This window comes from Salminus brasiliensis, chromosome 1 (genome assembly GCF_030463535.1).
Source record: "Salminus brasiliensis chromosome 1, fSalBra1.hap2, whole genome shotgun sequence".
In the NCBI taxonomy this organism is placed as follows: Eukaryota; Metazoa; Chordata; class Actinopteri; order Characiformes; family Bryconidae; genus Salminus; species Salminus brasiliensis.
In genome coordinates this window covers 27467600-27493809 of record NC_132878.1, presented here as the reverse complement: position 1 = coordinate 27493809, position 26210 = coordinate 27467600, and the positions used below count along the sequence as shown (strand labels likewise).

The 26210-nt window shown below is 40.2% G+C and overlaps 1 protein-coding gene across 2 annotated transcripts in view; it reads right to left on the bottom strand.

The window, feature by feature from the left end:
* Nucleotides 1-3063: 3063 nt before the first annotated feature.
* msna (moesin a) overlaps nucleotides 3064-26210 on the bottom strand; it is a 31907-nt gene continuing 8760 nt past the window's right edge. For both annotated transcript variants that reach the window (XM_072676624.1, XM_072676625.1), the window contains exons 2-14: nucleotides 23050-23133; nucleotides 16608-16703; nucleotides 15605-15727; nucleotides 14601-14752; nucleotides 14314-14397; nucleotides 13307-13453; nucleotides 12356-12452; nucleotides 11424-11587; nucleotides 10783-10913; nucleotides 9056-9216; nucleotides 7966-8058; nucleotides 4692-4922; nucleotides 3064-4515 (exon numbers count right to left, since the gene is read on the bottom strand). In XM_072676624.1, the coding sequence (XP_072532725.1) occupies nucleotides 4351-4515; nucleotides 4692-4922; nucleotides 7966-8058; nucleotides 9056-9216; nucleotides 10783-10913; nucleotides 11424-11587; nucleotides 12356-12452; nucleotides 13307-13453; nucleotides 14314-14397; nucleotides 14601-14752; nucleotides 15605-15727; nucleotides 16608-16703; nucleotides 23050-23133 (1728 nt within the window). In that variant the 3' untranslated portion in view covers nucleotides 3064-4350. The remainder of the gene's footprint in view (nucleotides 4516-4691; nucleotides 4923-7965; nucleotides 8059-9055; nucleotides 9217-10782; nucleotides 10914-11423; nucleotides 11588-12355; nucleotides 12453-13306; nucleotides 13454-14313; nucleotides 14398-14600; nucleotides 14753-15604; nucleotides 15728-16607; nucleotides 16704-23049; nucleotides 23134-26210) is intronic.

The window sequence follows — 26210 nt, the reverse complement described above, 5'->3', positions numbered from 1 at the left end:
GGAAAAGTGGCAAAATGGGCATCTCTGATTAAAGTACATGTTGTTAATGTTCTTAGTGTAGCTAGAAGTTAGCTAGGCAGCCAGACAGCTAGAAGTGAACAGGTTCTGTACAGGAATCAAACCTAAAAATGACACACAAATTAAATAAACATAGCAAATAAATGAATAATTCAGTAAATAAACAGTAACAGTAACACCCAAACAAGCGGGCCGAGACCACCTGAGCAGGTGCGGCTCGTTTGAAGTAAGAACACAATACGAACCAATGGCACGGGTGCAAATCGCGCTTCAATAATGATATCAAGACGATGTGGTTTAATAAGTCAAGTTTAAGGACCCAGTGTTTTTTTCCCCGCCAGTTTTTGGGTGGATCACGCAAGACTCGCAAACACACCTGCCTTGCAGACCTCTGCTTGAAGCCTTCTGTCATGCGTGCGTCATTTGACCCCCTTTTCGCCCTTTTGGGGTCGATTGCAAACATATATGTCACTATGAGCGCAAAAGCAGGACTAAAGTGCAGCAATATATGATTATTTAGCAAGTATGAATACACCCTTAAAGCGTGGAGATGTGTGTATTGGTGGATGTCAGTGGTGTTCATCCAATGGGTGGTCTACCAGGCCTTGCAGGGGGTTGTTAGTGGTCCCGTTTTCTTGGTATCTTTGGATAGTTCTGGAATCTCCTGTTTTATTTGTTTTAGCTTAACTTTAAGCTTCCTCGTGCAAGCAGACAACCTTATAGCTACTCTCCTCAAGAATATCTCCTAAAAAATATACAAGACCTAATAGATCTAAATAAACAAAGGGTGGTCTCTGACCTTTGTACAGAACTGTATGCATATGTGTGTGTGGATACAGCATGAATAAGGCTTGGGCACCCCTGGTCACAACAGAGATTAGTAGAAGATGATGTGAACCTCCAAGTGGCATAAAAACATTTTAAGCAAGATTAGTGTAATAGTTTGTACAATTGTAGAGGCAAAAAAAGCAAAGGAGCAAAATGAAAAGTTTGGACATCCACTTCAAAATCCACATCCACAAAGAAGCGCAGCTATCCACTGATGTATAACCTTAAAAATCAGTGGATGGACCTCAAAAACAAAAAAAGCAGTGCAGCAAGACAGCCCAAGAAAAAAAGCAGCGCTTTCTTTTTTAATATCTTTTATTGACAGTTTAAATGAAGACATTTTAAGCAGCTATCCTTGTTCTCAATTGGCTAAAGAGAAGGCACACGGGAATGTGCGGAGTGGTGAACAGAAACTCCAGATGACTCCGTTCCACCCAGATGTACAGAGAGCACTAAAACAAATTCTTTCCATGTGAAAAATAAAATGGGTTATGATTATCCAAGAGCTACAAGAATCGACAAGGCGAACCAGGAGACCAGATCATATTGCTTTAGCACAGCGCCTCGCTGCGTCACACCAGAAGAACGATAAAGGCCTTAGAAACACTCCTAAAGGTACTGGGTGAACCCGCTATTTCAAAAAGCTCACTTACTTGGTAAATGTTCTGCTCTGAACCAACTACAACCTACAAACAGGACAAATCAGCAGATGAAAAGGCTCTCTTAAGTCTGTGGTGCTTTTTTTTTCTAATACAGATTTCTTTCAAATAATACTGCAAACAGTTTCCGGAGGCTAGAAAAACAACACCACAAAGCCTCCAGCATTTCTTAATAATAAAAAAAAAGCTTAACATTAGAATAAGATAAAAACTAAGATTGAAAAAAAACCCAACAAATTACAGTTTGATATTTTATCCGTGATTACGATTTGTGTCGTGGGCACACACACAGGGAGTGTCCACAGACCTGCGTAAGAGTGGGAGACCGCCAAGCATTAGCAAGGAAACTGGACACGCACACACACACACACACACACACACACACAAACACACAGAAAGGCCTTGAGTGTAACTGAATCACTGAGAGTTTAAAGTCTGGGGACGCCAACAACCTTTTAAAGACAGTTATTGTTCATGACGGAGAACCTGCTGTATAAGGTTCTTCAAAGAACCATTTAAGAAATGCTTGTTTGCAATACTCAAAAAGGTCCTGCTATTGGTCAATTCTTATAGGCACCATAGGAGAACCATTTTTGGTTCTTTAAAGAAGCATGTATTTAAAAGTTTACGGGTTCTTTCAAAAAGTGTTACATTGTGCAGTTCTTTTTTTTTTTTGCAGTTTCTATATGTAAAAAGCAAGCAATTCTTGTGAAAATTACCCTTCAAAACCCTCTTCGGGCCAAAGGAGCTTTTAACAATAGTTAGGGAAACTCATTCTGAGGAAACCACTTGTCAAACTTGGTGTCCCCAAACTTTTGACCCACAGTGTACGTTATTATTATGAAATGCACTTGGTCGTAATATAGACATTCATTTTCCTGCTCTGTTCAGAATCAACTGGCCCACATGTTATTTGGTATTTAAAGGATGAAACCACCGTCCTGGAGGGTCTTAACAATGTGCAGCGTTCTCCCGGCTCCCACAAATCCTACTCAGTTCCTCAGCTTACTGGCACAGACCCAGTTTCATTCCTGTAAGCACTGTGGTTTTTTCAGTTAAGCTCTTCTGAACTGGTGGAGAGAGTGCTCAGTGTGATGCTCGCTCGACCCTTTAAGAATCATCTCTGTGCTAAGATGCTTTGAGAAACGCAGCCCTAAACTGAAGCCAGGGTTTAACACTGCACTACAGGCCAAAGGTTTAAAGGCAGAGTATATTCAAACACTTCTACTTCCAGCATATCAGCGAGGAAGGGAATGGACTTCCTCCTCAGTTTAATGTCGGTCATTAACATTTAGCTCCTGACTCTTTTTTTCTGGGTTTAGGTTCATGCGGTAGCTTCTGGACTGCAATACGTTAATCATTAAACCTAGACTGTAAAACTTGCTATCCACTCTTGGAACCACTGCTGATGACCAAAATTAGGTGTCTGGATGCAGCCAATCAGTGTAAAGTGGGAGGTGGAGTGGCCTATGCTATACACACACCTATATTTATTTTAAATGCCTGGGCATCTGTGATTTGTTGGGGGTTATTATGTTTGAAAATGTAATACAATAAATGACAATGAAATCTTTTATTATGAAAAAATGATCAACCCTACACTCCATTTGTGGTACTAGATACCCACTAGTCTTTTTTTTCACATTTTTCATATGTTTGGCCTGTATTATCCAGGAAACACTAAACTGCACAGCGCTAGGCGCTGGTAAGACAGAATTTCTCCTTCGTCTGATCATACTTCATCATATTGGCACTGCATGGAAAAAAAAGAATAAAAAAGAGACAATGCGTGTATGCTTATCAACACTGACGTCAAAATGCGACAGTAATGGCACTTAGTTTATATAATGGCACTGTTAGAAGCGAGGTCTTGCTTTACATCTACAGTGTGGTCACCTTAGTAACATAGTTAAAATATTAATCCTTCAAATCATCATTAATTTACATAAATCAAGACCCAGACCCTTTTTTCCCTTTCTCTTAACTACTTTTTAACCTCACTCAGTATAACTACACAAATCCAACTCCACGCTAATCTTAAAACCGCTCATACAGTTTCAAAAAATACATCGAGATATATTTTTATACGCATATAAAAGAAAGCTACATTATGGTAAAAAAAAGAAAAGAAAAGAAAATAGAAAACAAACACAATCTCCCTTATAAAGATACAGTAGCCTCTATAATCCTCAGATGTGATCCGCACTGTGTCAATTTCTACCCTGTTGGAGCTGGATTAGTTTTGTGTGAGTCTGTTATCTGTTTCTGATCCAGTATGAATTTGCAGCATGTGTGTATTTTATACACTCTGGCCATAATAATCGCGGAGGAATTTTAATACAGTATAAATTCAAAATGTGCAGTTTTTACAGTCTCACAAAAATAATTGTGGAGCCCTTTTAATCCAGTGTGAATCTGCAGAGCGTGTAGTTTATACACTCTGACAGTAACAACTGTGCTTTTGAACTGTCCAGAGTGTGTGGTTTTACAGTCACACAGAAATAAGAGTTATTTTAATATGGTTTGAATAGGGGAATTTTGCACAGTCTAACAACAATGCCTGCAGGGTGATTGTAATCCAGTATGAATTGGCAGAGTGACTGTAACAACTAGGGATTTGGGGAAATGATGCAGATGCCTGAGCAAATAACTAATTCTGCTCCAACAGATTTTTATTACGTTTTCATCAAAATTTCTAGCCTCTCCTTGGCTGGCGGCGCTGCGGAAGCAGTGGATTGTGGGTGCTGAAGTTTTGTGTGCAGGTGTGTGGGTGGCTGGTGGTGGTGAGAGGCAGGCTGTGGTGCCCCCTGTTGGCCCCTTTTTATATTTTTATTTTTTTCTGGTTTTACATGCACTCGAACTCGTCGATGCGCTGTTTGGTGTTCCCGGAGCGGATCTGCCGCAGAGTTTTGTACTTATCCCGCCCCGCCCGCACGTTCTCCGCGTGGATGATATCATTCTGGGTCTTCTTCGTCTCGTCCCGAGCGTTTGCCAGCTCTGAACTCAGAGCCTGAGATGAGAGAGAAAGAGAAGAGAGTGAGAGAGAGGAAGAGAGTGAGGAGAAAGTGAGATAAAAAGAGGCCAAAACAGGAACAGAGAGAGAAAGACACAAATATAGTAATCAAATTATCCAAAGTTGCACACACTTGCATGTGTGTGTATTGTGTGTATGTGTCTCTCCCTCACCAGCAGGTGTTTCTGCACTCGTTCATTTTTCTCAGCCTCGGTCATCCTCTCCTCCTCACTGCGGTCTTTATAGGCTGCAGCGGCGGTCAGCTCAGCACTGGCCTCGGCGCTACTCTCGTCACTTTCGTCGTGGTCACTCTCTCCGTGAACCGGCTCTTGGACATGAGCCACAACCACCTTATTCTTCAGCTCCTCCTTAGTGCGCTCCAGATCCTCCTGCACCATGGTGGCCTAAAGAGAACACACACAGCATTACAGACATTAGAAACAGTACAGACCAGCTACACAGGCTGGAGGGGGGCTTTTGGTTGGACAGCTAGCATTCTGTGGAGCAGCATACCTTAATACAGCGGTTTATGTAGCCGCACAAGTGCGTTTTACGCTGTTCGCTGTTCTAGTAAGTACAAGAGTACAACAATATACCCCATCTCTGTCAAAGCTGCACATCCATATCTGCAGACGTGTCCAAAATGAGCTCTTAATGGATTCTTCAAGGGTAATAGAATAGAATCACGACAACTTAAAGAACCATTTCAATGTTCTTCAAATCCTGGGGTGGGCAACGAGGGCTGGAGTCCAGCACGGTTTGCTGATTTCCCTACTCTTAACAGAAGCTCTTAGCAGTGCTAAACCTGGCAATTAAAAGGTGCGTTGAAACTGGTGTGCTTGAACAAGAAAAGCACAAATCTGTGCAGGAATCTGTCCTTCTAGGACCGGAACTGCCCACTATAATATCTCATAGATATTAGATTTCAGTGCTCAATAGGACCCTATGTGCTAACATCTAATTTCATTTCAAATCATTTAAAACTAAAAGATATAGGACGTGGAGACATGATGCCCAATCCTGTCTTCCTATCGCTACACACTCCAAGAGAGAAGGAGGAGAGAAGAGTAAAAGGTAGATAGCTAATGTAAAGACAGGCTTCACGATTGAAAAGATTGACTTGTCAAACACGCGCTCCGCAGGTGCGTCACGACCATCAGCACGCGCCACAATGCACCACGCAGCTTTTTACAGTACCACAGTAAATTAAAGCCATATAGAGACCAAGTAGATCACATGACACTTGGAATTTACACAGAGGAAGCCAGCCAATCTTTTGCTAAACAAACAATATATAAAAAGGTTTAGAAATTACACTCGTTTTCACCGGATTTTATCACAAATCACCAGGGCCAATGATCTAAAATGTCATGATATTAATAATGTGCTCTGTGTGTCCAAGATTGGAGTTATAAATAATATTGGGCAGATATAATTTGACTTCGGTAGATATGTCAGGAAGATAAGGAAAATGAGAACAGTGGGTATTTTGACGATATATTGCGCAGTCCTAATTTGAACGTCTACACTACAGACTAAGTAGTATAATATACTGTTATATAATAATGACTTAACTTTCAATGGAAGTCAATGTGAACATTTTTTTACTCAGGGTCATTTGTGATGTGGTTTGGTGAAGAACAATAGCCAGATTGCAACTCCACATGGTTTGCGGAGAGTGAGTAATTTAGACATGCAGTTAGCACTGTCAAACTGGTGAGGTATGAGCTACTACTACTTGTTAGCCTCATTAGTCTTGAAGCTCTAGTGTAAAACTAAAGAAGCCAAAAGCGTGCCCTGTCCCTGAACTGTTGCTTTAAGAAATTTGAATGATTCAACCAGGAAAAAAGAACTGTGGAATTAACCTGTGCTATTTTTACACCCAGCCCACACTCTTCAAAATAGCCAGTGAGTCAGTGAGTTGACTGCCTTACAAGTGCAACAGTGTGCACACGCCGCCCTCTAGAGGACAAAAGTAGAATCACACACTCTACTGAACCAGTTTCCAGAAACAATTTTCAGGCCCCAAATGGGGTCTTGACTTCATTATGAGTCAGAGGGGAAATCATGCAGATTTATCTGTCTAACAAACTATCGCTTTATAATGCATGTGCCTGCTTTAAGTGGCGTAACAATAAAGTTTTAAGAGATAAAAGTCTCTTAAAATGTTGAGTATGTTATTGTGAAAGTGTTCTTGATTCCACAGAGCTCTTATTATGGAGCTCTTATAAAGGAAAATGAACATTAGGTGGCAATAAGAACCAGGGGTTGTCATGACCATGTGTAGGTCCAGCACCACTGTGAACAATCTAGAGCACACCAAACCAAACTGTGTACTTGTTCCACCATTTAGTAATATGTAGTAATATAGTATATATATAGTAATATGAATATGCCTAAAGATCCCCACCCCACCTTACCCTGCTTCACACCCTCTTTTTTTTACTGTTTTTCTGTACTGTACTGAAATTGTTCCACTCCTAGTGGTAAACTGATTGTCTGTCCTGGTGCTGCTCCTGGGATGCCTTGAATTCCTGGTTGTCCTCCCGGGATCATATCTGTAGCGAACAGAAGCCGAATCCTGCTATTATGTGAAAGAGGCTGAATGGAGCTCTATTCAAACTGAACTGGGTATCAGCCTCAAACACCTAGCGTCAGGAGCAGTGTGTGTGTGTGGCTGCTTTCTGACTCGTTACGCTGCAGGATATCCCCAGTGGTGCAGGGGAGGGAGCACGCCCTTCCAAACAAACGAGCAAAAAGAAAAGGAAAAAAATAGAAAAGTAAAAGGGAGGAGGTTGAATGAAAGGCCAAGGCTACTGCACGTTTATATAGTGAGAGAGGGGTGGGAGTCGGGTAAAGACAAAGAAAAATATATAGAGAAAACAGAAAGAGAAAAAGAAGAGAAGGAGAGGAAGAGATGTGAAAGTAAGAGAGTGAGAAGAGAGGGAAGAAACAGAACATTACAAGTAAGCTGTGGAGTAAGAGAAAAGAGAGATTAGAGAGAATGACAGAGAAAAGGAGAGGAGAAAAGGGCAGAGGAAAGACACAGAAAGAAAGATCAAGGGAAAGACAGAGGGAGAGAGTGTGTGTGTGTGTGTGTGTGTGTGTGAGTGTGAGAGAGAGAGAGAGAGAGAGAGAGAGAGAGAGAGAGAGAGAGAGAGAGAGAGAGAGAAAGAGCACTGACAAAGTCGGGTGCGCTCTGGTACTTGATTTGTCTGATTTAATCTTCCAGCATCAGTACCTGACCTCACTGATGCTCTCTAATGTGGCTGCAATCAAATGCAATCGTATTCAATGTTCCAACATCTAGTGTAAAAGCCTTCCCAGAAGAGTAGAGGCCGTTACTGCAGAAAAGGGAGGCAAACTCCCAATGAACACTGGTGTCCAAAAACTTTTGGACACATAATGTAAAAAAAATCGTTTTTTTAATTATATTTTTTCCTTCACCTTTTGCTGCCACTCTGCTGCCTCGTCCTCCTTCTTCTTCTTGGCATCCTCGAGCAGAGAGATTTTAGAGGTGAGTTCTGCCAGCTCCGTGGCCTAAACACACACACACACACACACACACGTAGCATTAGTGCGGCAGACTTTCCAAAGACAGCAGAGTCACTGTGTGGTTTCTGGTGCTGTGATGTTGCCATGGAAAACCAGAGTGTTGTGTAGTCCCGTTGCTGCGGCAACACGGAGGGTGTTGCCTATATGCTACTATGACAGTCAAGGACAGCAAGAAGGGGTTCTGGTTGCCATAGCGACTTTTAGAGATGGGTTCAGTGGCTGTAGCGACTTTTAAGGTTGGGTTCTGGTTTCCATGGTGGCGCTTTCCTTAACTATTCCAAATGGCAAATCAGGGTTAGTTGTAAAGTGGGCTTGTATGGGATGCATCGTCACATCCTGAGGCTTATGAATGTCTAAAAGTAATTTGCATTTTCAAGATCATTTTAACTTCAGATGAATACTGATGTTCAGCACAAAAGGTTATACAATTCTGGCAAGAAATGTGTTACATTTTTGCTAGATCATTTAGTGTTTCTGAAAATTTGAATGATTTGAGCACAATATCAGTTTGTTACAACTCTTGTAAGTACAGTCATTTTATTTAAATTGGAATTATTTACTTATATGTTACTTAATACATACATTTCACTTACATTCTGTATGGGTAGGTTTATGTCATTAAATGACGAAACCATGGCAAATATATATTTTTTCCTCTGCAAAGCAAGACTACTACACACAACACTAGCTTTCTCTCAAAGTCAGCTCATAATCAAATATCTTCTCTACTGTGAGAAGAACTAAATGTAATCTGCACCTTTCACATAGTTACTCTGCTTAAAAATACAATTCACAGATAATGCACATACAGTTACAGCGTGCTTCTGTATGGCCCACAATAAGTGGGACCTGTAAGTTCTGGAAAGTCTAAATCCACGTAAAGGTGTTTTAAGGTGTGGGTGTCCTATATCATGTTGCCTAAGCGGCATACACCGTGTGTGTGTGTGTGTGTGTGTGTGTGTGTGTTGATGCAGTAACGGACCAGGTGTTCCTGGTTCTTCATCTGGTTCTCGGACTGCTGCAGTAGGGCCAGTTTTGCCTCCTCTGCCAGACGCCGCTCTTTCTCCAGACGATCTGCTTCCTCATTTGCTTTCTTCCTCTCCTGCTCCAGCTCCAGAGCCCTGCGAGTCTGCTCCTCCAGCTCTGCACACACACACACACGCACACACACACACACACACACACACACACACAATTTAGATTATTAGCCAAAACCATTAACATACCAGCAGAAGCAACAGCTCACGGGAGCCGAGACATGTTTGGTGTATGAAGTCTGCGTCTTACATTTATACTGTAATGTAGCTAACAAGTAGTGGATGTAGCTAACAAGGCTAATGTAGCTAACAAGTCAAGGCACTCTATGATCACTTCACCAGTGGAAAATGTGCACGTGTAACTTTTCATAGCTTTTTGTATCTTAAACAGAGGCAAACATTTTTTTAACTCATAAACTTGCCTGAAGGTGCTTAAGATGTGCCACAGTTTGTACAAGCACCTTTTAATAATACAGTGGGCAAAAAAATATTAGCGACATTATATGGATAAAGGACTGTTAAAGGACTGTTCATTCACTGTTTCAAAAGCAAGGGTATTAAGAAAAGGGTTTATCTTGCTCTTGCTTGAGTAAGTGTCTCACTGTCTACATTATGGTGCATTGATGTGAGTATTTGGTTGCACTGGCGCAGGGACTAGACCAGCTGTGAGTGTGTGTGTGTGTGTGTGCACATTTGCACATCTTTAAAGTAGCTGAATGCATTCATTAGAAGGGGTGTCCACAAACCTTTGGGCATACACTGTATTTTCCCTATGTGGGTGTAAACATCATTAGATAAAACCCTTCTCTTAGAGGAATACTCCGTAATCAGACGAAAGTCACTAACTTTACTTTGCAAAGGGAGCCTATCCTGGAAAAGTGTGACAAGCAGTTTGCCAATTATTTTAAAGGCAAACTTAAAAAAAATGTAAATTTAATGAATTAATCCGATATGTTCCTCTAAGTTAATTACAAAAATGATTTTAAGTCTACGAATTGATTCAAACTTAAGTAAACTGTTAATTCTAAGTCGAGTTGCAACGGTATGAGATATCAGGGTTTAATGGCATCACAGTATACAGCATTTCACAATTCATCCTCTCCCATTTCTTGTTATTATTATACACTGATCAATGCAGGAATGAAAACAGGGCTTTCCCTGTTTTTTTGTTTTGTTTTTATTTTTACTACAGTTAAAACAATGTACTAATGAAAGTATATGTGAAATATCTCCCTTTTTAAAAATACATAAATAAGAAAGCTGCTCGTGAGGTGGAGCGCTTTTAAAGTATTTCGTTTCTGGATAATGATGATTTTTATTATGGATAAATCTGCTGATTAGTTTCTCCAATAATCGATTGACCGTTTTTTAAAATTCAGATAATAGCAAGAAATTGGTGGGATGCTGCTGCATTTTCCCCCATAATACTGTTATTACACTTCTGCAACCATAATACTAAGGCAACTAAAGCGGTATAGTAGATTTTTGAGGTTTAACTAATGTGTTTTAGCACTTTTGCAGATCTTCATCATCTTAAAGCACTGAAATAGAATCGTATTGTGATTTAAGTATCGTGCTAATGCTGCAGTGATTTCCACCCCTAATAAACATAGCGGGAATAAACACAGGAAGACTAAATGAAGAGGGAGTAAACAGGAGGGAGACTAAAGACCTTGCTGTGCTTTCTTGGTCTGCTCTTCAATCTGCCTCAATCTCTCCATCAGCTCCTCCTTCTCCTTCTCGATCTTCTCCTTCTCCTTCTCTGCCTGCTCTCTCTTCTTCTTCTCGTTCTCCAGCATTGCCCTGCGTAGTGTGAGGAATATAAACACATGCTATCACACAGGAATAGATGTGTCTATACAGCATTTTTGAACACATTTGCGTATATGCGCAGGGGGCAAAAAAAGTGTGTATGTGTGTGAGGACACACAGACAGACAGATATATGTGTATGAAAGGGTGCGTGTTCTTCCAGGCATTGTGAAGCGTCCAGCAGTGAAACAATAGCAAATATAAACATGCAACAAGCCATTTATCAGCCTGTTATACACACACGCCTAGGACTGACACACAGTAACCCGCACTCAGTCTCCAAAAACATTACTCAACGTCATCACACAGCTGTGCGAGCGGCGTTTCATGATGTTGGCTATAAATAATTACACTGAGAGTTTAGCTTCGCTCCGATTCCAGCTTCTTTAAATATGACTGAACCCAGCATAATCAAAGCTATATCAGCTTACACAGCTGTTGTCCAGCCTCTCTTTATGCCTCACAATTAAGCCGCCCCTCTCTCCCTCTCTCTCCCTCTCACCTCTCCATCTTCTTGTGGTTCTTCTCCTCCTTGGCCTGGGCCTTCATCTGCTGCACCTCGATGGTGTCTGGTTTTCTGCGGCGCATGTACAGCTCATGGTTTCCCATACACAGAGCCAGGATACGCTTATTAATGCGTAAACGAGGAGCATAGAACACAAAGTCCTGTAATATATAAACACACACACACACAAAGTGTAACCAAAGTTTTGAAAGTATACCCACTATATAATAGCAGCAGCACAATAAAACTACATTATTCTCTGAAATGTGTATTTTGGTTAGCTGTGCCCTTTAAACACTATATGGACAAAAGTATTGGGACATTAATAGCTAATTTTATTGTTTCTTCTAAATTAAGGGTAATAAACAGGTGTTGTCCTGCTTTTGCTGGAGTAACTGTCATTGCTGTGAGGATCTGTGAGGAAGAATGATACTAGGTCAGGATGTCACAGCATTAGACATTAGGCATGGTGCCAATACGTTAATGTTTATCTGCTCCAGAGAGTTCTATTCTAATGGCAGTACTTCTCTACAAGGACTACACAAGCTGTGCACACATCTGCACATCCGTGTCAGCAATGAGTGCAACTTTTAGCAGCAGAATGTATTCATTAGAAGGGGTGTCCACAAACATTTGGACACACAATGTATACAAATACACACTTCTTGGTTCTATAGAAAACCATGTTTAATGGTTCTTTGACAAAGCCTATTTAAGAACATTTTTATCATGTATAAGAACTCTTTAACCAGATAAATAGTGTGATGACTTATCAAGCTTCTAGACAGATCCACTGGCTGCTGACCAGCATGAACTGTGTCTGCAACTGGTGTTGCTTGGTTACTGCCAGCCAGGTCCTTCTGACCGATTTCCAGGGTAAAACATACAGACACACACAGATGTACACACATACAGGCAACCTTACTCACCGGCGCTTTCTTATCGATGGGCTTGATGACAAACTTCTTGTCGTTAAAGGAGATGTTTCTGATTTCGCTCCAGGGGAAGCCGATCTTGGGCGTCATCCTGAACACAGCAAAAGAAAAATTACATACTTTTAGTTCATTGCTACATGTTACATTGTGATGTTGCTCAATACTTTAAAAATGACCAATAAGCTCATTATCATGGGAAACTAGAGTAAAGAAAATTGTCAAATCATATTCATCCTCAATAAGCCTCAATTACAATCATTTTCAATTCATTATAGAGTCAATTTCTGCCACAGCTAAAGATGTTAAAGGGTCAATATTTTATATAATTTCTTAAAGCAACATTATGTAGCAATTGTACTTTAAAATATCATCTTCAGGATTTGTAATAGAGAGAATTTCATTTCGGCAAATGCCACTCTGGGCTCAGAACACTACTACTGCACTATGTAACTTCTTTCTTGTGAGAAATGAGGAACCAGAATCTGAATAACCAGAGTCATATTTGTGTAAAATCCTGTAATATTACTCTAGCGCTTCAGTCCACATACGGTATGCCCATCAGAGAAACAGTGAACTCAAAACTTTGTATATATGGACTGTATATGTGAACTGTACAGTATGGGGGAGTGTGTGTTTTACAGCTTTAGCAGGGTTTACACTCCTTCATTCACTCTTTCATTTCAAAGCGAAGAGGTCCTTTCAACATCAGTCAATGAAGAATTTGGAGATTAACATGGTTATAAGCTGTGATCCAGGAGGAGCGAGTGTTTTCCCAGCTGTAACACATCATCAGGCCTGATGATTGGCTGATGAGCTGGAACAGATGTGCTGAAGTAGCGAACTAAGTGATGCTGTCCTCTACCATCAGTGGTGTTAAAGATCAGCGCAGAGAGGAGCATATGAAGCCTTATGAAGGTGTGAAATAAGGAGGGATGGTGTGAATACTTGTCGTTCTGCTCGTAGATGTTGAGGCCCAGGGCATCCACACCCAGCCACAGCTCGGTGCCTTTCTTGTTCTTAATGCTGAAGTAGTTCACTCCGTACATCTCCAGATCCTGAGCGATCTTCAGATACTCCATCATAGAGTCCTCTCTGAACAAACCCAAACACACACATATATGATCATTATTTTCACATTATTTACCATGCTGTCTGTTTACAATAACCATTGACATCTCAGCTTTATTTTATTTTTTGGAAACCAAAAGGAATTTCCATGTAAAAAAGTCACTAAAAAAAAAAGCTTTAGAGTTAAAGTTTTAGATTTTACAGTGCGAGTTAACCCTTTTTCTGCAGACCCCTGCATAGCTGCCTTTTTTGCACTGTAATCCCCTTTCCTCTATTAATAACAGGATCCTCACTGATGTTGCTGTATTTACTTAACGTAAAAGGTTTTCGTCATTTGTAGTTATTCCCAATGTCCACCACTGTGTAGTCACATGGGAGTCACATTAAGCTCCACCAGCTCTTTTTAAACAGCTGCTAATGCAACGTCACGAAAGCTCAACACACTTGGGGGAGAACACCAACTGACCAAAGACCCTTATACTGGCTGGTAGAGGGAGGACCACAGCATAATTGGACTCTCTGGGATTCCTGGTCAGTGATCGCTGTGGCATTGCCAAGGGTCAAACCTGCAACCTTCCGATGAAGCCAACGCTTAATCGGCTAGTCCACTCTGGAGACCCTATTTTGATTAATGTCTATTAAGTCAGGGTTGGAAAACTCTGGTCTCTGAGGGCTGATCTAAACTGTTGTGGAGTCCAGCCCTCAGTTCTGCACCCCTGTATACTCCTGCAGTTTAGAGCTGGCATAGTCAGAATACATTTTGTTGAACCTAGGTAGAAATATAGACAGATGGGATATGTCTACATACAGTATATGCATGGTTCCACTCCTGAAGCTGCATATGTGGTAAAGTACTGTATATATGCTTGTGCGTGTGTTCACACCTGAGCATGCCCTTGTGCTCCTCGTGCCACACTTGAATCCTCTCTTCCCATTGCTCCTTATTCAGCTTATGCTGCTCCAAAACCCTGCAAACATCAACAGTGTGTTACAGAAAAACATCTGTACAATATATACCAAAATACCAACACAGTGTATTGCATATTCCTACATACTGCCATTGTGGTAGGTGTTACAGTGCACTGAAACACTAATGTGACACAATTAAAGATGAATTAAATGATTTATGTTGGTTGGATCATATAAATAATCCGCACACAAACACACAGACCTCTGAGGGAGCAGTTTGTCGCTGGACAGGTATCCAGGTGTGTGAACGTCTTTGTTGTAATCAGCGTATTTGGCCTGAACGGCGTAGGAGGCCAATAACACTGCAGTCTCAGGGGGGCAGTAAATATCATCATTCAGGATGCCCTCCTTAACCTAAAACACACATAAAAGTAAAGTGTTACAAACACACATATACACACACAGTGCAACTAGTAGAGTATAGTATAGTATAGTAGATTATAGTAGAATCATTCACAGAATAATAATCAGATTAGTCATTTATCAATTATAATAAATCATTTAGTCACATTATTCACATTATTCAGTGACTGTTATAAAGTATCTACTATAAATTATTCGGTATCAACTATTAATTATTTGGTATCTACCATTAACTATTCTGTATTCACTATATATCATTCTGTCTCTACTATGAGATCATTCACTATATGAGTACACAGTATTCACTATATTTTATTCTATTTTATTTTATTTTACTCTATTATTCAGTATCTACTATGAATTATTCAGTATCTACTATGAATTATTCAGTATCTACTATGATTTTTTCAGTATCTACAATGAATTATTTGGTATCCACTATATATTACTCTGTATCTACTATGAACTGTTCAATATCTGCTATCAATTATTCAGTATCTAGTGTGAAAGCTAGAGCGAGGAACTCAAGTGTGATATGGTGAAGTGTGGTATAATACACATACATGTCATGTGCACATACAGTACATCTTGGCATACATTATATATATAATACAGTATTTGCTTTTGCCGACATTTGTAAAGCTTTCAGAAACAGTAGTGATTTAGTCAGTACCACTGTGGATCCAGCAGCACACTCTTGACTTTCACCACCAGGAGGAGCAGAGTCTCACACACACCTTAAAACTAGTGCTCACATCTGAAATATGTTACTATACTATCTGAGTTTTACTTAAATTAACTTTTCTAACACTGACGCAGACAAACACACACACACACACACACCTGCAAGAAAAAGAGTCTCTGTGTGGCCTCCTGGATGAGCTCTTCAGAAACATCTTCAGGATAGAACTTCGCTCTGAACTTAAACAGCAGTGGACTCTCCTTGCGCACGTCCTGCGCCGTCACCTAGGAAAACGAAATTGCGAAATTGCGGATTAGTCGAAATTAGTCTAGACCAATTGGAAGCCTTTTTGTTCTGTCTTTACACCAATCAGAAGTCATGTCATTCAGTTTGGCATCACCAACAATTCAGAAACCAGGTCCAGTAGAGATCTCAATGCTACTTGCGAATCATTTAGATCGTTTGTAGATCACAGACTCTTATGATAATGTCATCAAAATGCCCTGGTACTACAGTTACACCGTGCATGAGAGTGGGAACGCAGGCAGTGTAAACAAATAAACATGAGTAATGCCAACCTAATAGCTCTTCAAAATCTGAATCAGAATCTCGATCAAATGACTGAGTCTCTCACTCTTGTATCTCTGTTTCCGCTCCAAGTTAAGCCCCTTTGCTTGTTTTCTTTTTATTTATAACAGGTAAAGGAAAGGAACTAAGCGTCCCATTTCGGTTTAATCATCATCAATCCACCTATGAAACAAGCTCTAAACAGATTTTACATCAGCATGGTTTATCTCATGGTGTTTTTAAGATGTGGGTCAGTTCAGCGGCGTGATCTGTTCAGAATAGGGGTCAGATAGAGGCCACATTAAGAAACAAAACAATCTGAATAAATTGCAGTGTGAACACTGGGTCAATTTTGGTCCAGGACCTAAAATGCTGTGCACACATTTCAGGCCACACGTGGCCCAGACTTTCCAAATGCCATTGTTGAGCCAGAATTGTATGCTCTTATCTCTCAGTGCCAGGTCAGATACAGTTCAATAATCCAGCTCTCAGAAGAGAATGTTTAGAACCCAGGGACAGAACATGGAGCAGTGCACCAGACTGTATCACAGCTAATGTGTTAGCTTGTGGCTAGCATTTTAGCACACACTCTCTCACCTTCTTGTTAAGTTTGAGCCAGGTCGGAAAGCCCTTGGTGTCCTGGTACTGCAGGCCGAAGAACCAGACCTCCCTCAGACCGATCGTCTTCACCACCTACATACACCACACACACACACACAGAAAATAACATTTTAATTACACTTGAATTAATACACTTTAATTACACACACAAATGTATTAATGGAAATTAATGGAAAGAAACGTCAGAAAACTTTGTAAGAAAGAAGTATATGCAGATGCAGTGTATGTGCTGTGTGCGTTTGTGTGTGAATGTGATCTGATAGCCGGAGGGATGGCAGTGTAATTGCAGGAATTTCCGAATGAGCAGTTCTGCTGACCTGCCAAACTCAGACTGAGAGAGCAGTAATAAACTCACCACAGGTCAGTTTAACACACACCATTAAGTCTTAGAAGACTCAATTCGCTTTCTTTTTTATATGGAAAATAATATGAATGATTCAATATCTACTATCAATAGTTTAATATCTACCCTGAATGATTCAACGACTACTATGAATGATTCAGTATCTACGTTGGATGATTCAATGTCTACCTTGAATGATTCAATATTTACTAGAAATGATTTTAGCATTTACTTTGATTCTGCATCTACTATAAATGATTTAGTATCTACCTTGAATGATTCAGTATATACCTTGAATAATTCAGTACCTACCTTAAAGTACCTACAAGAAATGATTTCAAAATATCTACTCTGATGAATTCAGTCTCTACCTTGAATTAGTCAATGTCTACTACAAATGATTTAGCATCTATTACATGAGGTTCAGTATCTACTATGGATGATTCAGTATCTACCAGGAATTTTACAGCATCTACTCTTAATGGCTCAGCATCTACTATGTATAATTCGGTATAATTATAATGAACGGCTTAGTATCGACTATGAATGATTCAGTATGTACTAAGTGATTCAGTAACTTCAGGGAATAATTCAGCATCTGACATTCATACTTCAGTACCTACCTTGAATGATTCAGTATCTACTATGGAACTAATGTAGTTATGAGTCAGAGAAAATCAATTTGAGATGGTAAAATGTATTTGGGTGAAAGTGAGTTCTAGTGCTGCATGCGTGTGTAAGAATGTGAAGAAGTTACAACTTAATTTCACAACACTGACATTGTGTTACACATTGTGTCTGTCCCCTGTCCAGAGTTTATCTTTTAAGATTACATGAATTCTGCTTCATAGTTTCACTTGTTTGCACAGCTTCTTATTTCTTTCCCAAACTATGAAGAGCTAAACTGAAATGTTTTTAATGGTTTCAATACCTGAAATGGTGCTGATGGCTGCTGACCTTCCTACTTTTGAACTAAAGAATGTGATTATAGTGTGTAAACACAGTCAATGATTCAAAATGTAGTGTTTACACCTTATTCAATACACAGTTCAGTTAATGGAAACCGAACTGTATGGAGCAGACTGTTTTGAATTCACTATTTTGTACAACCATGAACACTATTTGCACATTTCTACTTACTAAACCTACAGCAATTTAGCTCCACCCATTTAGCCTACAGAACTTTGTCTCTACCCATTTAGAACCTTTTAGAACTTTAGCTCCACCCATTCCACATACAGAACTTTGTCTCTAACCATTCAGAACCCTATAGAACTTTAGCTCCACCCATTTAGAACCCTCTAGAACCTTAGCTCCACCCATTTAGCCTACAGAACTTTGTCTCTACCCATTTAGAACCTTTTAGAACTTTAGCTCCACCCATTCCACATACAGAACTTTGTCTCTAACCATTCAGAACCCTATAGAACTTTAGCTCCACCCATTTAGAACCCTCTAGAACCTTAGCCCCACCCATTCCGCCTACAGAACTTTGGCTCTACCCATTTAGAATCCTATAGAACTTTAGCTCCACCCATTCAGAACCCTACAGAACTTTAGCCCCACCCATTTAGAACCCTACAGAACTTTAGCTCCACTCATTCCACCATCAGGACTTTGCCTCTACCCATTTAGAATCCTATAGAACTTTAGCTCCACCCATTCAGAACCCTACAGAACTTTAGCCCCACCCATTTAGAACCCTACAGAACTTTAGCTCCACTCATTCCACCATCAGGACTTTGCCTCTACCCGTTTAGAATCCTATAGAACTTTAGCTCCACCCATTCAGAACCCTACAGAACTTTAGCCCCACCCATTCAGAACCCTACAGAACTTTAGCCCCACCCATTTAGAACCCTACAGAACTTTAGCTCCACTCATTCCACCTTCAGGACTTTGCCTCTACCCATTTAGAATCCTATAGAACTTTAGCTCCACCCATTTTAGAAACCTACAGAACTTTAGCCCCACCCATTTAGAACCCAGTGTGTTTTATAGAATATACAAGTTGATTTGAAAAATAATAACAGTACATCCTGTTTACAGCATCTAAATGTATTGCAATATATTAAATCACCAATACACAGCCAATAAAATAGAGACCGGAGAGCAGGGGTTCTCTATTTTTTCGTCCGTCTATTTAAAAAAAAACTGATGAAGTCTACATGATTTACATGATGAACAGCATATTTCTCATTCCAAAAGACGACAAAATGTGGGGTCAAAAAGGTCAGACACTGTTCACATAAAACAGAGACATATAGAGAGGGAAAGAGAGAGAGAGAGAGAGAGACTCCTCCCCTCAGCGAGACAGGAAGCAGTGACTGAAAGCAGAACACACACTGGTCGCTTTACTGTGTAACGGTTACAGAGGATATCAGTGTGTGTGAGTGTGTGTGTATGCGTGTCTATGTGTGTTTAGTTAAGAGGAGGGTATCAGTATGGGATACCGTATCAGACCTCTGTGTGTCCAAAGAATCTATGCTATTTCACAGGAATTTAAGCTCTTATCAGTGTGTGTGTGTGTGTGTGTATGTGTGTGTATGTGTGTGTATGTGTGGAAAATGTGAGGTCCTGTCAGTAAGTGTCTCTTGGAGCCAAATCATGACATTAGTGTTTACACAGTCAGACAGTGTTGTGTCTGCAAACGGAGGTAGGGGGGGTTGAGAAAGAGAGAGAGAAAGAGAGAGAGAGACAGAGTAAAAGAGAGAGTGAGAGACACATAAGAGAGACAGTGAAAAAGAGAGAAAGAAGAGAATAGAAAAGAAGAAGAGTGAGAGAAAAAAGAGGGCGAGAGATGGAAAGAGAAAATAGATGGAGGGGCAGAGGGACAGGATGGCAGTAAGAATGGGGGCATGTCAATGTGTGTATCTGTGTGTGTGTATGTGTGTGTGTGAGAGAGAGAGAGAGAGAGAAAGTGGGGGATGGACAGAACGTACAAATAAAGGTGAGCGAGAGAGGAAGAGAGGAGACAGCTGTGTATGCATTCAGTTAACAGAACCACTCTTTTCATCACTTCTCTCTCTCTCTCTCTCTCTCTCTCTCTCTCTCTCTCTCTCTCTCTCTCTCTCTCTCTCTCTCTCTCTGTCCATCATCATTTATCTTTCCATTCTCTTTACACCTTAAATGTACATCTACTATAAATACAGAGCAGGACCCCAGCAGCAGTTCATGTTTTTAGATAACAGAGTGTCACACCGACTCACAAAAGTATATTACAGCTTAATAAAGGGGAATCTCACTGCAGTAGCTCTGGTTAACTACAGGGGGAATTCTGGAGTGCCTACACAGCGAATCTAAAGTAACGCTGGGTAACTGTAAGGCAACAAGGGTAACTCTGGTACAACTATGGGGTAAATGGGTAATTCTAGAGTAACACTGATTAATTTGGGTATAACTGTGGAGTAACTGTAGATTTACTGGACGGCAAACAGGGTACTTTAGGAGTAACTGTTGTGTAACTGTCTGGATTAGTTCTAGGGCAATTAGAGTAACTATTGTGGCAAATGGAATAACTATGAGCTAACCAGGGGAACTGGAGAAACTAAAGGGGTAACTCTAGTATACCTAAAGGTAACTGGGCTAACTCTGAAGTAAATATGCGGTAATTCTGCATTAACCTGCAAAACAAGAGTAACTCTGGAGTAATCCTGGGCATAACTAGAGGTAAATTGCAGTAACTGAAATAAACATGGAGTAATTCCGTGAGTAACTGGGCTAATCGTGGTAATTCTAAAGTAAACTTTAAACGTAACTGGGATAATATGGTGTAACTGGGGTTATTCTATAAGCAACTCTTTGCTTATTCTGGGAGGAACTGGGATAAGTCTTGGCTAAATCTTGGAGTAACTCTGGAGTAACTGGGGTAATTATTTGGTATTCCGAGAGTAACTCTGGAGTAACTGGGATAATTCTTGGGTAACTCTGGGAGTAAACTTTAAAAGTAACGGGTAGCTCTGGAGTACCTGGGATAATTCTTGGGTAATTCTGGGAGTGGCTCTGGGGTAAGTGGGGTAATTCTTGGGTAACTCTGGGATAAAATGGGGTAACTCGGGGTTATTCTGTGAACGACTGGGATAATTCTTAAATAGTTCTAGGAGTAACTCTGGTTATATTCTGGGGTAATTCAGAGAGAAACTTTGGGGTAATCCTGGAGTAAGTCTAGGGTTATTTAACCAACTTGACTTGTGGTTAGTGTTAATCTTGAAAATGTATTGCACTAAATATTCTAAAATCATAGGGTGAGTGGCTTCCTTTTGATCCAACTTCCTTTGGAATCGTCCGACCAGATTTAGAGAGAAATGTAAACTTGGCACTTGTCACAGCGGTTGAACTGGGTGTGGAATACTGCAGTTCTGAATTCAGAGATGAGGAAGTGATGAACATGATTCAGTACAGCTTGGAAACAGTAAAACTCAGTTTAAAAAAGATTACATAATGAATGAGCGCTTTGTGTTATGTGTGTGTGTGCGTGTGTGAGTGCGCATGTCTAATGAAAGGTTGTGTTGAACAAAGCAGGTCATTATCGTGTTTAAGAGTGAGTGACCAACAAGGCGAAGGACAGAATGAGTAAGACCTCAGTGAAGAAGAAGAAGGAGAGAGAGAGAGAGAGAGAGAGAGAGAGAGAGAGAGAGAGAAAATGGGAGGGGGCAGGCAAGGAAGGAAAGACAGAAAAAAGAGGAAGTGAAAAGAGGGCAGGGCAAAAGTTGAAAGCAAGAGAGACAGAAAGAGAAGAGAGAGAGGCTTTCATTTAAATAAATAATTTGAAAACAATGAACACACTCCCAGCTCTGCTTCAGCATTTCTGAAAACTCCCTCCCAGTAAGAGAGAGAGAGAGAGTGAGAGAGTGAAAGTGCACGCAGGCAGAGTGAGATGGTCATGGTGGAAGGAAATGGCAGCATTACTGGGGGTTTCCGCAGCACGCTCTCTCTCTCTCTGCAGCTACAGTCAAAGCTGCTTTAATGACTGACAGACATTCAACTCTCACAGGTCAAACCTAACACACACTGCACACAGAATCCAGCTTTAGCTAAGCAGCCTAAGAGTACTGTGTCAATTTGCGGGTAATTCTGGAGTAACTATGGGGCAAATTTAGGGGATTATTTAGGAGTAAGGTCAATTTACGGGTAATTCTGGAGTAACTATGGGGTTAATCTAGGGGTTGTTCTGGAGTAACTATGGGGTAAATGTAGGGGTTATTATGAATGAACTATGGGCTAGATTTAAAGTTAACTCTGCAGAATTATCCCTAATTGTAGTCAATAAATATGTCAAACACAACAGGGTAAAATGAAGGGTAATTCTGGAGTAACTATTTGGTAAATTTGTGGTAATTGCAGAATAACTATGGGATAAATTTGCTGTAACTTAAAAAAACAACTACAGGGTACTTTGGGACTAACTCTGGGGTAACTATAAGGGAATGCTTAATTAAGTAAGGGGTACATTTGGTGTAACTTAAATACATATGTGCTAATTCTGGAGCAACACTAAAGTATTTCCAGAGTAAATCTGGGATAATTCTGGATTAACTCTGGGATAATTCTGGATTAACTGAAATAGTGAGTACCTATGGGGCCATTCTAGATTTAGTCTGGAGTAGCTCAGGTAATGACTTAAGTAATCCAAGAGTATCTATGGGATCATTCTGGAGTGATTTGGGGCTGATTTTTGAATAACTCTTAATTCTTAAGTAACTCCCTGGTACCATTGGACTCATTTAGGAGTATTTGTAGGGTCATTTTGGAGTAACTCTGAGGTTATTCAGGATGGAATCTGGAATAATTCAAGTCTTAAGTAACATAGGAGTATCTATGGAATCATTTTGCACATATCTCGGGGGGTTATACGTCAAAATGCAATATAAGGCCTTAGCTCACTGTCAACAACCCTGCTCTGGAGACCCACCCCCTTTAGAGATCTGCTCCAACTCAACTTGTAGAAAAAGTGGGTTTATTGACTCAACCAGAAATTCAGTGAGCATTCTGTTTATTCTAGAGACCAAAAAAACAACAAAAAGCAAATCATTCAACAACATTCATTTCCTCATGCACACAGACATACACACACACCTGGTCGAAGAGCTGTTTGCCGGTGGTGTTTGGCAGGATGGCAAACTCCAACTCTGCATCCATCGTGGTCACGCGTACACTGATCTGCAACAGACAGACACAAACGAGAGAGTGAGCAAAACTAAACGTGTGACCGCATAAAGACAAACATGCAAACGGAGTGTATAAAGAAAGTGTGTGAACAACGGGGAAAACTCCGAAACGAGCAAAAATGAAAAAGCTAACGAAAGAAAATGAACCAAACAATGACCGTACACCAGATGTTCATACGAGAGCCACTTAACTGAAAATACCTCAGTTATCATGACTGTGAATGACTGATAGGATTCCTGTGTGTATGGTTGTGTGTGTGTGTGTGTGTGTGTGTGTGTGTGACTCGCTATGCTAACATGATTGATCACACTTTGGAATTCTGAGTAAGATAAAAACAATGGAAGGAAACAGAGTGAAGGAAGACTGGAAAGAGGGAGACCACATCTTCCCCTCTCTCTCTCTCTCTCTCTCTCTCTCACTCTCTGCATGTATCCCTCTCCAACTATGGGTCACTCATCACTCCACTATAAAAAAATACAATGATCACATCCTGTGGTAACCAAGAGGCAACCAATCAGACATCACTTTCTTCAGCCAAGAGATTTATCATTAGTCATGAAACCACAAAGCGTAAATATCTAAAGTTAGCTCCACCAACTCAATCTTCTGAATTTAGCCTCCTAAACGTTAACTCCCTGAAGTTAACCTCAAACTTGGTTAACACTAAAATACTTTATTTTAACCTCATACATTTAGCCTCCTAAAGTTAACCTCATAAATGTAACCTTCTTGGGCAGCGGTGGGAGATCAGAGTTCAATACCTGGGCTCGGGACACTGCCACTGTTGGGTCCTTGAGCAAGGCCCTTCACCCTTCCTGAGCTTCCTGAGGGCCACAGCAATGGCTGCCCACCACTCCGGGCATGTGTGCTTGCTCTTGGTCACTGGGTGTGTTTCACTAGTGTGTATAGGAGTGTTTATTAAGGATCTTCGTGGCCTAATATCTCTCATTCTAGAGTATAGGAGTGTTTATTAAGGATCTATATGGACGAACATCTCTCATTCTAGAGTATAGGAGTGTTTATTAAGGATCTATATGGACGAACATCTCTCATTCTAGAGTATAGGAGTGTTTATTAAGGATCTTCGTGGACTAATATCTTTCATTCTAGAGTATAGGAGTGTTTATTAAGGATCTTCGTGGCCTAATATCTCACATTCTAGAGTATAAGAGTGTTTATTAAGGATCTATATGGACGAACATCTCTCATTCTAGAGTATAGGAGTGTTTATTAAGGATCTATATGGACGAACATCTCTCATTCTAGAGTATAGGAGTGTTTATTAAGGATCTATATGGACGAACATCTCTCATTCTAGAGTATAGGAGTGTTTATTAAGGATCTTCGTGGACTAACATCTTTCATTCAAGAGTATAGGAGTGTTTATTAAGGATCTTCGTGGCCTAATATCTCACATTCTAGAGTATAAGAGTGTTTATTAAGGATCTATATGGACGAACATCTCTCATTCTAGAGTATAGGAGTGTTTATTAAGGATCTATATGGACGAACATCTCTCATTCTAGAGTATAGAAGTGTTTATTAAGGATCTATATGGACAAACATCTCTCATTCTAGAGTATAGAAGTGTTTATTAAGGATCTATATGGACATATTCTCATATTCCAGTGTATAGAAGTTTGTATTGAGGCCGCTCCTAGACTAATATCTCCTATTCAAGTGCATATGCATTTATCAAGGTTCTCTATGAAGCTTTATCTCCTATTTTAGGGTATAAAAGTGTTTAGAGTGCGCCCTCAGGTCGTGTTAAATTTTGGAATGTAATTATACTACTGTTATAATATAATGATGCGGTCATAAAAAACAATAAAAGTGGAAATAAAGCAGTAGGTCGGAAAGGGTTAAAAGTGCACAGGCGTTCAAATGACACATCTGATTTTACGCTTCCTCATCTAAACAGCTGTAACACTGAACTTCAGCACATTCTACACAGCGCTGTCAGCGTGGAGAAGTGTGTGTTAATAGGTTTTGACTGTGTGTGTGTGAGAGCGCGAGAGCGAGGGAAGGTAATAAATAGCTGAGCTGAGGCCCACACCCCCGTGTGCGCCGGACCACAATGCCCTGCTTTATCTACCAGCTGTGAGCCTGATTACAGAAGCCAGCACCCCCCTCCCAAAAAACACCCCCTTCTCTCTTCTCTGTGTCTGCTGTTCAGAGTGAACGCAGGGAGTTTCACGATTACAGAAAATAGAGCTAACAAACACACACACACACACACACACACACACACACACATTAAACTGATATAAAACACGCAATCTTAAGAAGTGTAAGAAGAAAATCTGAATCTGAACTTCCATAGTTCACTGCCTTACTCACTGCCTTCAACTGACTTTATGTTTATTAGGGTTTATTCTAATGTTATATAGAGTTTTACACTAAACACACTCACTGACCACTGACTTTATGTTTATTAGGGTTTATTCTCATGTTATATAGAGTTTTACACTAAACACACTCACTGACCACTGACTTTATGTTTATTAGGGTTTATTCTAATGTTATATAGAGTTTTACAGTAAACACATTCACTGACCACTGACTTTATGTTTATTAGGGTTTATTCTAATGTTATATAGAGTTTTACACTAAACACACTCACTGACCACTGACTTTATGTTTATTAGGGTTTATTCTAATGTTATATAGAGTTTTACAGTAAACACACTCACTGACCACTGACTTTATGTTTATTAGGGTTTATTCTAATGTTATATAGAGTTTTACACTAAACACACTCACTGACCGCTGACTTTATGTTTATTAGGGTTTATTCTAATGTTATATAGAGTTTTACAGGTTTTAAACAGCAGTCAGAACTAGGAGTTTTTTAGCTTAAGTCTCACTTGTGTGTGTTAGTGAGTTTCAAGATGCTTCACTCGGTAGCGGGCCAATGGGCACTGGACTGACTCCAGTCTGAGAAGTGACTCATGTGAGTTTTGGCCTGTGTGTGCATGTGTGTCGGACGTTTCACAGGCTTACATCAGCGAACTGGAACAGAGCGAGAACAAGAAGAACTTTCTCAAAAACTCTCTCTCTCTGTTTAA